Source organism: Alosa alosa, chromosome 22 (genome assembly GCF_017589495.1).
Source record: "Alosa alosa isolate M-15738 ecotype Scorff River chromosome 22, AALO_Geno_1.1, whole genome shotgun sequence".
NCBI classification, from domain to species: domain Eukaryota; kingdom Metazoa; phylum Chordata; class Actinopteri; order Clupeiformes; family Clupeidae; genus Alosa; species Alosa alosa.
The window spans coordinates 953,124-966,145 of record NC_063210.1 but is presented as its reverse complement, the minus strand read 5'-3'; the positions used below and the strand labels follow the sequence as shown (position 1 = coordinate 966,145).

The window sequence follows — 13,022 nt, the reverse complement described above, 5'->3', positions numbered from 1 at the left end:
TGATGTTTGAGGCATGCGTATGTGTGGGGGGCTATTGGGGTGTGTGGGAGAGGAGGTTTATCTGTGTATATGTTTGTGTGTGGGATGGGGGGTTAATTGGGTGTGTGTATAATGTAACAACATTGGGTTGCCATGACAACTCCTGCTCAACTGCTTGGCCCCCACATTGCTGCTTGCAGCTATATTTATAAATGTATTTCACAAAATCCAAGACTAAGAACAGACAGACTATGTAACTGTACACATTGAGGCCAAAAATATTGAAAATTATACAGGGAATGTTAATGAAGAAGAAGGAGTGAATAGTGGCAAGAGGCAAGCCGAAGGCTGCTGACAAGGCCCGACGCTAATTGTAAAGCAATTTACACAAAAATCACTGAACTCAAATGCTGATGTGGTACATGAAAATTTAGCTAAAAATGTGAATGCAATGCAATCAATCATTTTGTACGATATATTGGCTCAGGCTGGCATGCAGCAGAACAATTGCTTGGCTGGCCACCTCCGAGAGAGCGAGAGAAAAAAAGATGCACATTTAAAAGGGTCTAAATTCCAGCGCGGAATTGCGGTTATTGCGAATAAATTATTACTTAGTATTGAGCATAATAATAAAAGTCCATAAATCTAGCCATCATAATCGAGAGATTCCCACACATTTTACCCTGTACCTTGTCTGACATTAATATAATAATGGAGCGGCCTGAGTGCGGGACTATTGACGGACCAACTCTGACTTCAATTGAACCCCATGCAGAGACACACACACGCGCGCGCAGGACCACTTTGGGGGTGCCTCTCTTTCGTTGCTCTCTCTCTCTCTCTCAGCAGAATTTGTCACCGCTGAAGTCAAATTATAGCCTAGGTGCTTCAACATCAACCGCTATCGACAGGAAAGGAAAACAAACATTTAGCGATCAGGAACCGTCAGGAATTTTGCAAATACAAAAGCATGACCGCCTAGGCTGTAACATAGAGAACATGGATGACTTCTCTATTTGACGTTCGATTGCGGACGTGAACAGACAGCTACAGACACGGAGCGCACATTAGGCCTACTTTCACTTCCTGTGCGTATTCATTACGTGAAAGATAATTAGTTGCAAAACAGCGATCAAATATTACATGGCAGTGCGTTTTTTTTTTTCAAATGTTTTCATGCATGTCTAGATAACAGGTGAGGGATGTTTAGGAGACTCGTAAATCCTCTAATTTAGGCTGCGCAAAGCACAGCACCTTTATTTGGCCATGGCTTGTATTCGAGTCAGCTATAATATAGTCCTTTATATCTTGCGTTTTATTGTGAGACATAGGCCTACTTTTCGTTTGGAGCGGCATGGGTAGGCTATCAAAAGCAAATGTTTAATTTGAGATTTAATTTACGTTTGGACTGTTGATTATATTGCTAAATATCGGGACTGATGACCACTGAAATCTGTGGGGTATTTAATGGCTTACTATTAAGTTTCATAGTGTCGGAATTTCGATTGCCATCCACTTATTGCGAGATAAGGTACCCGCGCTTTCATTCATTCGTGTGATGTGCTGCAAGGGAAACCTTATTCCATATAGCCAAAGATGTCTAAGATGGCCTAAATGTAGTTATTTTTTAAATTATGCATGATTTACTTTTTTATAAAATTCATAGGCTGGTGCCTGGCAGCAATAATTGTGTTTAAATGTAGGCTTCAGCCTCTAGCTCAGAAGGGTGCGGCATGCAACTAGCTTGAGAGCAACGTGTTGGAGACTCATGGTGTAAATGACTTTTCATTGGCAACAATACCAACCAACAATATAAAATATTAAGAAGAGCTCTTTTATGAGTTAAATTGAAACAAAATTATACTGGCTTTTATTTGTCCAAATCTGAGGCCCGGCTTTAAATAGAATCCCTGCCATAATTTGAAGATTTAGGTATGCACGTGTGTTTCAGGCATAGTGCAAGCACTAATCTCTAAGGACTTGTGCATTTGAGAGCGCTCTCTCGCGGCTGTAGACTTAATGTTTCACGTAGGGTTCATGTCAGTTAATATAAATTAACATTTAAAAACATGTTCAATTATATATTTTTTCATATATAAGTCGCACCTGACTATAAGTCGCAGGACCAGCCAAACTATGAAAAAAAGTGCGACTTATAGTCCGGAAAATACGGTATTTAAAAACCGGATTACTCTGGAATGGCCAACTATACACGGGAATGCATTACACCTTTGTGTTCGGAAGGTCTGCTGTTTACTCTGATATATGGTTTGTCATGTGTTGCGAGTGTGTGACGTATTCCACTGAGAAGGAATGGATGTGCAGATAGGCGCAGAGAATAATTATTAAATCTCTTGAAAAAATATTTTCCTCGCGAACCGTTTATCACAGCAAGTGGCTAGCACCGTTTAAAAGATGAGAAAAGGCTCTTTCATGTGACACATGTGTGATGAGTACTTCTCGAGGAGTTCAACAGAGAAGAATGGGTGAATTTGGACGCACTTCATGTATGCATATTGCAGTGTCAAAAAAGTGAAGTGCTGCGCCAGCTGCAGGGAGACTGCGGCTCACTGGTAGTTATTATAGGTCACTTCAAATCAGCGCGATTTATCCTTATAGGCTACTGCACATTACATGATCTGTCTGATACACTTTCTTATCTTTAACCGTCAGGGCCTATACAAATTCCAACGTATCTGATTGTACATTTGGGGTATGCTAGCTCTTACCTGCCCCAGTGTTTTGTATGTGACTTGTCTGTTCTGAAAACCTATAACCCTTATGAAAAACAATTGGCCTATTTTAAGGAGCTCCAAATAAACCAACGAAATCTGCTGAAGTAGCCTAAAGCATGTAGGCTAATGATTCCTAAAACATACCAAACGAAGTCCATTCTGTGCTGGCTATTGAAATTTGGGTACTATCGTGTTAACTGTAACCCACCCTCTGAAGCCTTTCGTGACACATAGAAAATACTTTATAATGAACCTGATGTGTTCTTCATTCTCTGATTCTAAAAATGTAATTTTTGAGTCATTAAAACTTAATACAAAGTGTTTTTGAGCCATTTTAAATCGCTGAGCTGCAGTGTCGTGCGTTCGTAGACTGTGCGCTACTCCCCAGGGCGTATACATTTCTTCTGCGGCTGCAAACGGGATTCACTCGCAGTTAACAAAATATTTCTTTATTAGGGCAGGGCAGGCATATTTCTGGCTATTAAATTATTTCTAAACCAGTCTGCTAAAGTCTGTAATGAAGTCTGTGTAGGGCAGTTTTCAAAGTGGGGGCCGCGAGGGGGTGCCAGGGGGCCTCAGCAAGTTGGAAGGAAAAATAAAAGAAACAAATAAATACATTTGAAAAATAATATACTAATAATAACTAATAATAATTACTATGAGGGTTGTTATACAATGCCATTATAATAACTCGCATATCTGAACATTATATTTTCCACGATAATGACTGGGAGTAATAGTAAAGTGATAGCTCTCTAGCAGAAAGCCCCTAATGCAATTTTTACACACTGCTCCATCAAGGGGGTCCTTGGCCAGAACCTAGTAGTATTTGGGGGGCCTTGTCGTGGAAAAGTTTGGGAACCCCTGGTGTAGGGTTTTCCAGGCTCCATTTCTTTTTACGAGACACCTGCTCACAAGAGCCATCTGGCGGTTGTTTGGGTTGTTGCATCGTCATTGCAGCATCACTGGAGAAATACAAATTAAAGTCACGTGATCGCGCGTGCGGTCACATGTGAATTTGAAGTAATGTGAAATCGGCCAATTTGAAGTAATGCCCACTGTAGCACTCCACCAGCCCAAAATAATCTACAGCGTGTACCAGCACAACTGGATAACGGTGCTGGACTTAGGATACCAGATACAGAAGTTCCACGTTCTCCCTTTCAGATTAGCTCTATCTCCTCAAACTTTCTCAAAGTGTGTAGCGGCTGCCATTTCCCCCCTCAGGCAGCTGGGAATGCGGATATTAAATTACAGTACCTAGACTATTGGGTGATCCTGGCAAAGTCATAGGAATCGCTTCGTCATCACATAGCTCCCACTCTGTCACACCTGCAAAATCTATATCTGAAAGTGAACTGGGCGAAAAGCTCCCTGGCCAGAAAGAGGATTTTCTGGAACTTACGTTGAACTCAAAAGCGAACGTAGTCCACTTATCGGGCAAACGACAGCCGTCAATCAAAGCTTGTATGGCTCAATTCCGCTTAGGGGCATGCGTGTGTGGTGAGAATTAAAAATGACATGGAAGCAAAACCAAACTGAGATGTGTTAAGAAAGGGAGACGCTCCCAGGTTTAATACAAGCCGGCTTGGAGGAGAGCATGAACAAACTTTCCTCTGTCCAAGTCACCTCACGATTGTCGTTTGTCACATGCTTTTATCCTGTTAGCAGGCTCTTTGTCTGCTCCAGTGGAAAAGTTCAGACACGCCCCGGACATATGCATGCTTAATTGGTGCCGACCACCTGTGGTGAAGTCTGGCAAGACAAAAGCTGGGCCGTTGTACATGACAAAACTTGATTTGCAAATGGTCAAGGCGTGTCTTCACCAGGCACAATCATCAGTTAATGCAAATATAAGGCAGACAGACTGATGAAGTTAGTCACATTTGTATACAGTATGTTCTTACAAATAATTTTTACTACACGTGTGCCTATGCCAAAATCTGCTGAAGCTAATGGCAGTGACAAAAATACTTCCCTAGTCACTTATATAGCCTATCTATTTGGTAATCATTTGACAAATATAGAATTGGCTAATTTAGAATGGAAAATAAATGTCTATGTTAAGCAAATGTTAGGAACTTTATTGCATCTTTGGCTATCACATTGACGAATCACATCAAAACGAATCACACCAAATAGTTCTGTATCCTCTCATATCATAACTCATGCATCTAGATATGTATAGGATAGTCTGATAAGGGAGAGATGCACATTCCTATTTTTCATGTCTTGTTTTTTTTTCACATCATCCACTTCCCTATGCCTGCTTAACTATTAAAGCTGTTATAACCCAGTAGGTCGAGTATTTGTAAATGTACAGCCCTGCAATGCAATATCTGTTGTTTGTTGACATCTTGCATTTACATTTATTTCATTTATTCATTTATCCAAAGTGGCTTTGTAACAAGCTCAGCTCGAGTTGTCACCAAATTAACGTAATCGGTTCATTAAAACGCACATTCACAGATAGTCTGTGATAGATTTATTTGAAGTGCTTTGGTGAGGGTGAGAACGTGAAAGAGAGAGAGAGATAAGCCCATAGGCCAGAGTCTATAATTGTCCAAACACCGCTGACGCGGCACAACGAAAAAGGAAGAAAAATGTGCAACAAGCGCTGGTTTAGTCAATTAAACAGAGCGAAAAAGGTAACGAAAAAAACTTTGTATTTTCAATGTCAATCAGTCCAAAAATGAAAGTAATCCACTGCAATAATAATCCATAAGTCCGAGGGTGTCAAGACAGTCTTTGAAACTCCGCAAGCACAAAAATAGGAAAAGGATAGATCTCACCTCGAAATCATCTCCAGGACACGTGGAAAAACCAATCATATATTAATTATATCGGGTATAAAAAAGAGGATAAATCCAGTGTATGAATTAACCAAAAGGAGGTTATCAGAAGCGCAGATCGCCTTCTACCCCTGTTCATTCATTCATTCTTCCTCCTGGCTTTCTTCCCGTTTCCCATTTAAAAAGCAAACATGTGATTCTCCGAGAGTGCAGCCATAGGGCCAGAACAGGAAAAGTGGGTGAGTGAGCGTGGAAAGGTGAGTGACAGTTCTAGACCCTATTGTCTGTTTCGACTATACTCGCCCTGGATCACTGACTTACGCCCATAGTCATCAAGATAGCTAGCGAACTATAAAGATGGTTAGAGAGAAAGGAGCTTAAAGAGCTCAATACTACCTGGCCAGGTTTTAAAATAGTGCATTATAAAGAAAAGGCACTTTTATAGTAATAGACTTAGGCCTATTCCACATGAAGAAACGGTTAACAAATCTGTTATGTTCTACAAAAATAAATAAGACTTCAGTAACCATAAATAGCTTAGCGCTGTGAACAAAGGCAGTCACTGTAAGACACTGTAAGACCGGGGTACATGAAACTTGGTGGGCATGTAACCCCACATGGATAGCATGGAACCTCCTGTTTTCGTTTTGATCTGTAGCCCCCCCGCTGGACTGGACCCCGAAGAAAGGAGGTAGGGCGAACACAGTTTTCTGTGAATATCTTGAGAACCGTAGGGTTTAGGAGGACCATTTTTTTTTTGTATGTTGATCTCAAAGGGCGATGTCAACCCATTCCATAACCACTCATTTCATGTATAAGCCACCTAGTTAAACACAAAAAGCGTAAAATTACGTGTTGTAATCGCGAGGTATCTGTGACCTAACATAGTCAAAACTGCACGAAATTGGAAGTGTAGGATCATTATGACACCCTCTGAATGCACGCCAAGTTTCGTGGAATTCCGTTCATGGGGGGCCACACAATAAATTAATTTATGTTACTATACACCAACTGGCCTGTAGGTGGCGGAGACAGTTTTCTGTGAATATCTCGAGAACCGTGGGGCCTAGGAGGTCCACTTTTTTTTTGTATGTTGGTCTTAAGGGGGGCATGCCAACCTATCCCATTACCACTTATTGCATGTATAAGCCACCTAGTTAAAATTAAAAAGCAAAACATTAGGTGTTTTCATCACAATATCTCTGGCTGACATGGTCAAAACAGCACGAAATTGAAAGTGTAGGATCATTATGACACCCTCCGAATGCATGCCAAGTTTCATGGACTTTCGTTCATGGGGGGCCTTACAATAAAATAATTTATGTGTACATTTAGTAACCGTACACCAACAAGGATTCCCGGGACACTGAAAGACCAGGGTACACGAAACTTGGTGGGCATGTAACCCCACATGGATAACATGGAACCATCGCGTTTCGTTTTGATCTGTAGCCCCCCCCCCCCCCCCCCGCTGGACTGGACCCCCGAAAGGAGGGTAGGGCAGACACAGTTTTCTGTGAATATCTTGAGAACCGTAGGGCCTAGGATGACCAATTGTTTGCGTATGTTTGCCTCTAGGGGTCATGTAAACCCATTCCATATGCACACATGTGCATAAACAGATACACACGCACACACAAACATTCACAGTAATCCTACGGATGACACATACTCACACAGTAGACATATATACGCATGCATGCACATGCACACACACAGGCACATAAACAGGCAAACACACAAGCACATGCACATGCACACACACACACCCACACACACATAAACATAAACATGTACATGCACACAATTCAAGAATTTCTCAGAATTATGAACAGGCAAGATGGGGGTGGGGTTGTATAAAATGTATATTACATGTGAAATCTATGAACTAATCAAGTTTTGGTAGTTGTTGTCTAGCAGATACCAGAAGTGAGAATTGAGTGTGCATAATGCAATTCAGTGAGACAGTTAGAATCATATATGCCTTTCAGCGTGACTTATTTTTGTGGAAAACATGTGCTGGACTGGGCGGCGGTCATATTTTGTACCGCTCTGCGGTACATCTAGTTAACAATTAATTGATACATTTTTAGAATACTTTGAGCACTGATGCAGTCAGCAGAGGCCTCTTACATTGTTTGCAGGTAGGCCTACTATACATTTCATTCCGTTTTCGATGGCAAACGCGAAACAGCGTCAAAATAACCACCAGTGGACAAAAAGAGTATTACATGTGTACTGTTAAGACCTGCCATAGAGAATGAATGGGGGAAATTACGGAGGTTATAGTTTGACGATGTCGTATTCCCGTGCGGGCCGGATCCTATATACCACAGACATGTTTTGGGGGGACACCTAAAATGAGGTGGCGGGCCGTAGTTTGGGGACCACTGCTCTAATGTTTTTAAATCTGTTCCTGACAGTAAAAACAGTAACGTTTCCTTCTACTTTCACTTAAAAACATTCACAATTGTATCTCTTTTTGGGTTCTCCATGTAGTTTGACATTTGTACTGACATTTTTAGCCGAGTTGCAAAATTTTTTTTCAAGTACGCATTTTCTAGACACCATCTCTTCCATTTTACAGGTGGGTCTCAAAAAATATAAATATCGTGGAAAAGTGAATCTTTCATATATTCTAGAATCATTACACATAAAATTAAAAATGTCAAGCCATTTTTTGTTTCAATCTTGATTACGGCTTACAGCTCGGCTTACAGCTCATGAAAATCAAAAATTAGTATATTACATGTTATAATACAGAAATGTCGAAATGTCGATAAATTAACTAAACTGACTAATCAGAAATAGTTAATTTATGCACTCAATACTTGGTCGGGCTCCTTTTACTGGTCGGGCTCCTTTTACACAAATTACTACATCAATGCGACGTGGTATGGAGGCAATCAGCCTGTGACACTGCTGAGGTGTTATGGAAGCCCAGGTTGCTTTGATAGCAGCATTCAACTCATCTGTATTGTTGTGTCTGGTGTCTCTCATTTTCTTTTTGACAACACAGCACAGGGTTCAGATCAGGCGAGTTGTCTGGCCAATCAAGCACAGTAGTTGTCTGGCCAATCAAGCACAGTATACCATGGTAAGCAAACCAGTTACTAGAAGTTTTAGCACTGTAGGCAGGTGCTGAGTCATGCTGGAAAAGGAAAATATGCATCTCCATAATGCTTGTTAGCAGATGATGGAAGCATGAAGTGCTCTAAAACCTCCTGGTAGAAGGCTGCATTGACTCTGGACTTGTTAAAACACAGTGGACCAACACCAGCAGATGACATAGATAGATAGATAGATAGATAGATAGATAGATAGATACTGTATTGATCCCCAAGGGGAAATTCAAGGTCTCAGTAGCATACAGACATCACACACAACATGCACTTACAGCAGAAAGGGTAAATATAAGTATATACATATGACAAAAGTCCACTGTACAATAGAGACAGTAGACGATAAGAAAAACTAACAAAACGAAATACTAAATATACTATATAAATTAAATTTAAAAAATCCACAGTGTGCTTGAGGATGATCAAGCATGAGGCGCTTGCAGTGACAGGGCCGGGACTGGCCTGTAGTTCTGTGTATATGGTAAGGTGCTCAAGAGAGTGAGTGTCATGGTGAAGGTGCAAAAAGCAGTCCAACAGTAGTCCAACAGTGCAACAGTGCAAGAATAAGGTCTAGAGACCAGCATAAATAATACAAATGAGAGTAATGTATAATGTAGACTAGGTCATATAAAAGCTATGTCAGTGCAAGAATAGGTTGAGGTAATAGGGTTACAGCGATTCAGTGTTGTAGCAGAAGCCATTGGTCATGTGTGCTAATTTAGCATGAAAAACATAATTAACATGAAAGACATGGCACCTCAAATCATCGCTGACTGTGGAAACAAAAATCAAACTGGACTTCAAGCAACTTGGATTTTGTGCCTCTCCACTTTTCCGCCAGACTCTTGGGACCCTGATTGAACCCTGATATCCAAATGAAATGCAAAATTTGTTTTCATTTGAAAAGAGGAGTTTGGACCACTGAATAGCAGTCCAGTTCTTGTTTTCCTTAGCCCAGGTAAGACGCTCTAACCTTGTCACTGGTTCAGGAGTAGCTTGACACTAGGAATGTGCCACTTGTAGCCCATTTTCTGGACACGTCTGTGTGGTGGCTTTTGATGGACTCCAGTCTCAGTCCACTCTTTGTGAAGTTCCCGCAAGTTCTTGAATCGGCTTTGCTTGACAATTCTCTCAAGACTGCGATCATCCCTATTGCTTGTGCACCATTTCCTACAGTACCACACATTTCCCTTCCAGTCAACTTTCTATTAATATGGCTTAATACAGCACTCTGTGAACAACCTGCCCTTTAAGCAAAACCCTTCTGTGGCTTACCCTCCTTGTGGAAGGTGTCAATGAGTGTCTTCTGGACAACTATGAAGTCAGCATTTTTTTTACCATGATTGTGGTTGTGTTTATTGAACCAGGCGAGAGATTAGAGGCTCAGGAAATCAACATTTCTGTATTATGACCTATTTATTCTAATATTTTGAGATTTTTAATGTTCATGAGATGTAAGGCATAATCATCCTACATGACAGCATGCACAGCACAGTAGAAACACAGCACATATCAGCACATGCTGAACATAATGAATGTCTTTCTCTCTCTCCACACTTTCTTTTGCAGTTCCATCATTCTGGGGATTAGTAAACTCTGCATGGAACCTATGTTCTGTTGGGAAAAGACAGTCTCCAGTGAATGTAGAGACCAGTCACATGATCTTTGATCCATACCTAGCCCCTCTGAGGCTCAACACAGATGGACAAATGGTATAGTTGGGTCTTTCTCTATTATTCTATTCCACCTAAAAGCATTATAGGTTACTATAATTTGTAATTCTGAAGATTTTCTGTTTTTTATGTATGTTATCAGAAGTAATGCTAAGATACAACTGCATTTCTACATTTTAGTAGGACAAGGACAAGAGGCCTTAATCTGAATGGTGGGCATTAGCTATAGCTACTGTGCGGCATAATTAGCTGTATCATCAATGTTTGTGATACAATGTATTGCCTATGGTGTTGAATTAGCCTTTGATATTGCCTTGTTTAAGTTAAGACTTTGATGTTAGATTTTATCAGGATATGTTTAATAAGAATAACTGAATAAGGATATTCTTGAACGGTTAACCAGTTATTCAACCATTTGACAGATGCACGTGTAGAGGGGAGCGCTATGGGTGCCTGAGCCCCTGCCCCTTTGCCTGAATGTCAAAAGTGCCCTTTTGAGTGGCCTTTTAAATTATCAATGCTTTGTAAAATTACTCATAAAAATTTAAAAAATAACGTGTGAATCAATTATTCGAGAATAAAAAATGTTTAAAGGTAATATATAAAGGTGGTAGCCTCGTCTACCTGCGCTGCTGCCGGTAGGTGATAGGCTATCAATGTGACCTTTTCAATTTTGCGGAGAGGAGAGACCTGAACGTTGGGTTCTTGGAATTGGCTAATGCTTTTGGATCAGTGCCTCATAGTCTGTTGTAGGAGGCCTTCGATTATTTCAGAATCCCAGGTAGCATTAAAAGCCTAGTAAAAGCATACTTTTTGGATATTCAACTACTGTATGTTTTTCTACAGCTGAGTACACCACAGGGTGGTAACAACTCGAGATAGGAATCATCCATCTCCCCACTTGCTTTCATTATGGCAATGGAGGTTATTATTAGGGCCTCAAAATGGGTAGTGGGTGGGGAGAAGTTGCAGGGAGGGCCACGCCTCCCCCGATTAGGGATTTCATGGACGACGTGACAACTTTGACGTCAACCGTTCCATGCACCAACAGGTTGCTGGATAAGTTAAATAGCAATCTGCAATGGGCCAGAATGAAGGTGAAGCCAAGTAAGTCTAGGAGTCTCTCAATTGTTAAGGGGAAGGTAATAGATAAGAAGTTTGCTATAAATAAAGAGGTGATTCCCACAGTTCTGAAGAAACCAGTGAAGAGTCTGGGAAGGTGGTATGATGCAAGCCTCAGTGATAAGTCACAGGTTGAAGACTTGACAGGACACTAGGCAAGGTATTGCAAAAATTGACAAGTCAGGGCTGCCAGGTAAGCTCAAGCTGTGGTGTCTGCAGTTTGGTTTATTGCCTCGGCTAATGTGGCCATTGACTGTTTATAATAATAATAATAATAATAATAAAGCTTTATTTGTATAGCACCTTTCATACACAGAATGCAGCTCAAAGTGCTTTACATTTGAAGCATGTAACACAATAATAGTCAGTCAGTCATTATCAATCACTTTTCTTTGCTGTTTATGTTATACTCAGCAACATATCAAAAATATAGAAAATGACGTCATAAGACTGGCAGCCTTAACCCTCTTATGAAGTTCCTCTGTCGAAGGTAGAAACAAAGATCCTTGATTACTAGCAAGAGCAACGTAATTCGTTACTATGGGAGCAAAACGGGACAGTTCCGGTCTGCATAAGTGTCACCTTACGTCACTAAATAAACATTCTCTCTTAATAAGCAGTAAGAACAGATAAACATAATTGTGTTCACATTATTATTGTCTATGATCATGTTTGATATCAATGAATCATTCTTTAGGACATGATATGAATAATTTAATTAGTCATGGGAACCAAGCTAGCTAGCTAGCTAACGCTAGCTTAAAACGCTATACAAGTGGATGGGAGTAGCTATGGCAATACAGCTACTGTATGCGCTAACAAGTGACTAGTAGTTGAATGACTTCGCTTAAACATAATATACTGTTGCAAATTCACATGAGTATAAACTACCCACTTTAACTAATGTCAGTAATGATATTCAGCTAGTTGTCGTTTCAAAGAAATTACACTTCTCCGTTTAAAATGTTACCTTAGCTACGAGGCTAGCTAGCTTGCTAGCAACCGGGCAGTAACTGGCAGCAGCATGGTCTGATATTAAGTTATTTTATTACAAATCTGAACATTAAAAAATTACACTATTACGCTTGAAATGATCCCAAACACTTACAGAATATGACAACAGAACCGGCAGTTAAGCAAGCTCAATCAGCATTGAGGCATAGGGATATAATGGGCCATGTGCAGCATGGGCGGGGGTCTAGTGGTGGATGTAAGTAAACCCTTTGTCGAGCAAGGCTTCTACAGGAGAAAAGAGGAAAATGGTAGTGGAGGAAATGCATAGACAGGAGGAGACTGTAAGATGTACTGTGTCACAGGCAAAACAAGGGCAGTGGGTGAACTGGGAATGGGTGGAAAAAAGACGGATTAGATGGAAAGATCTATGGGGCATGGAAGCTGGTAGGATCAGATTTATGTTAGGCACTACATATGATGTGCTCCCATCTCCCAAGAACTTAAGTCAATGGTTTGGTGAGGATGATAAATGCACACTTTGTTCGTGTGTGGGCAGCCTCCACCATATCCTATCAGGGTGCAAGTTAAGTCTCACCCAGGGGCGGTATACGTGGTGTCATATCCAGGTATTGAAATGTGTGGCAG

The 13,022-nt window shown here is 40.7% G+C and overlaps 1 protein-coding gene across 1 annotated transcript in view; it reads left to right on the top strand.

Annotated features, from left to right (window-relative positions):
* ca10a (carbonic anhydrase Xa) overlaps positions 1 to 13,022 on the top strand; it is a 140,086-nt gene that overhangs the window by 58,580 nt on the left and 68,484 nt on the right. The window contains exon 3 of the mRNA XM_048232517.1: positions 10,198 to 10,340. Coding sequence (XP_048088474.1) covers positions 10,198 to 10,340 — 143 coding nt within the window. The remainder of the gene's footprint in view (positions 1 to 10,197; positions 10,341 to 13,022) is intronic.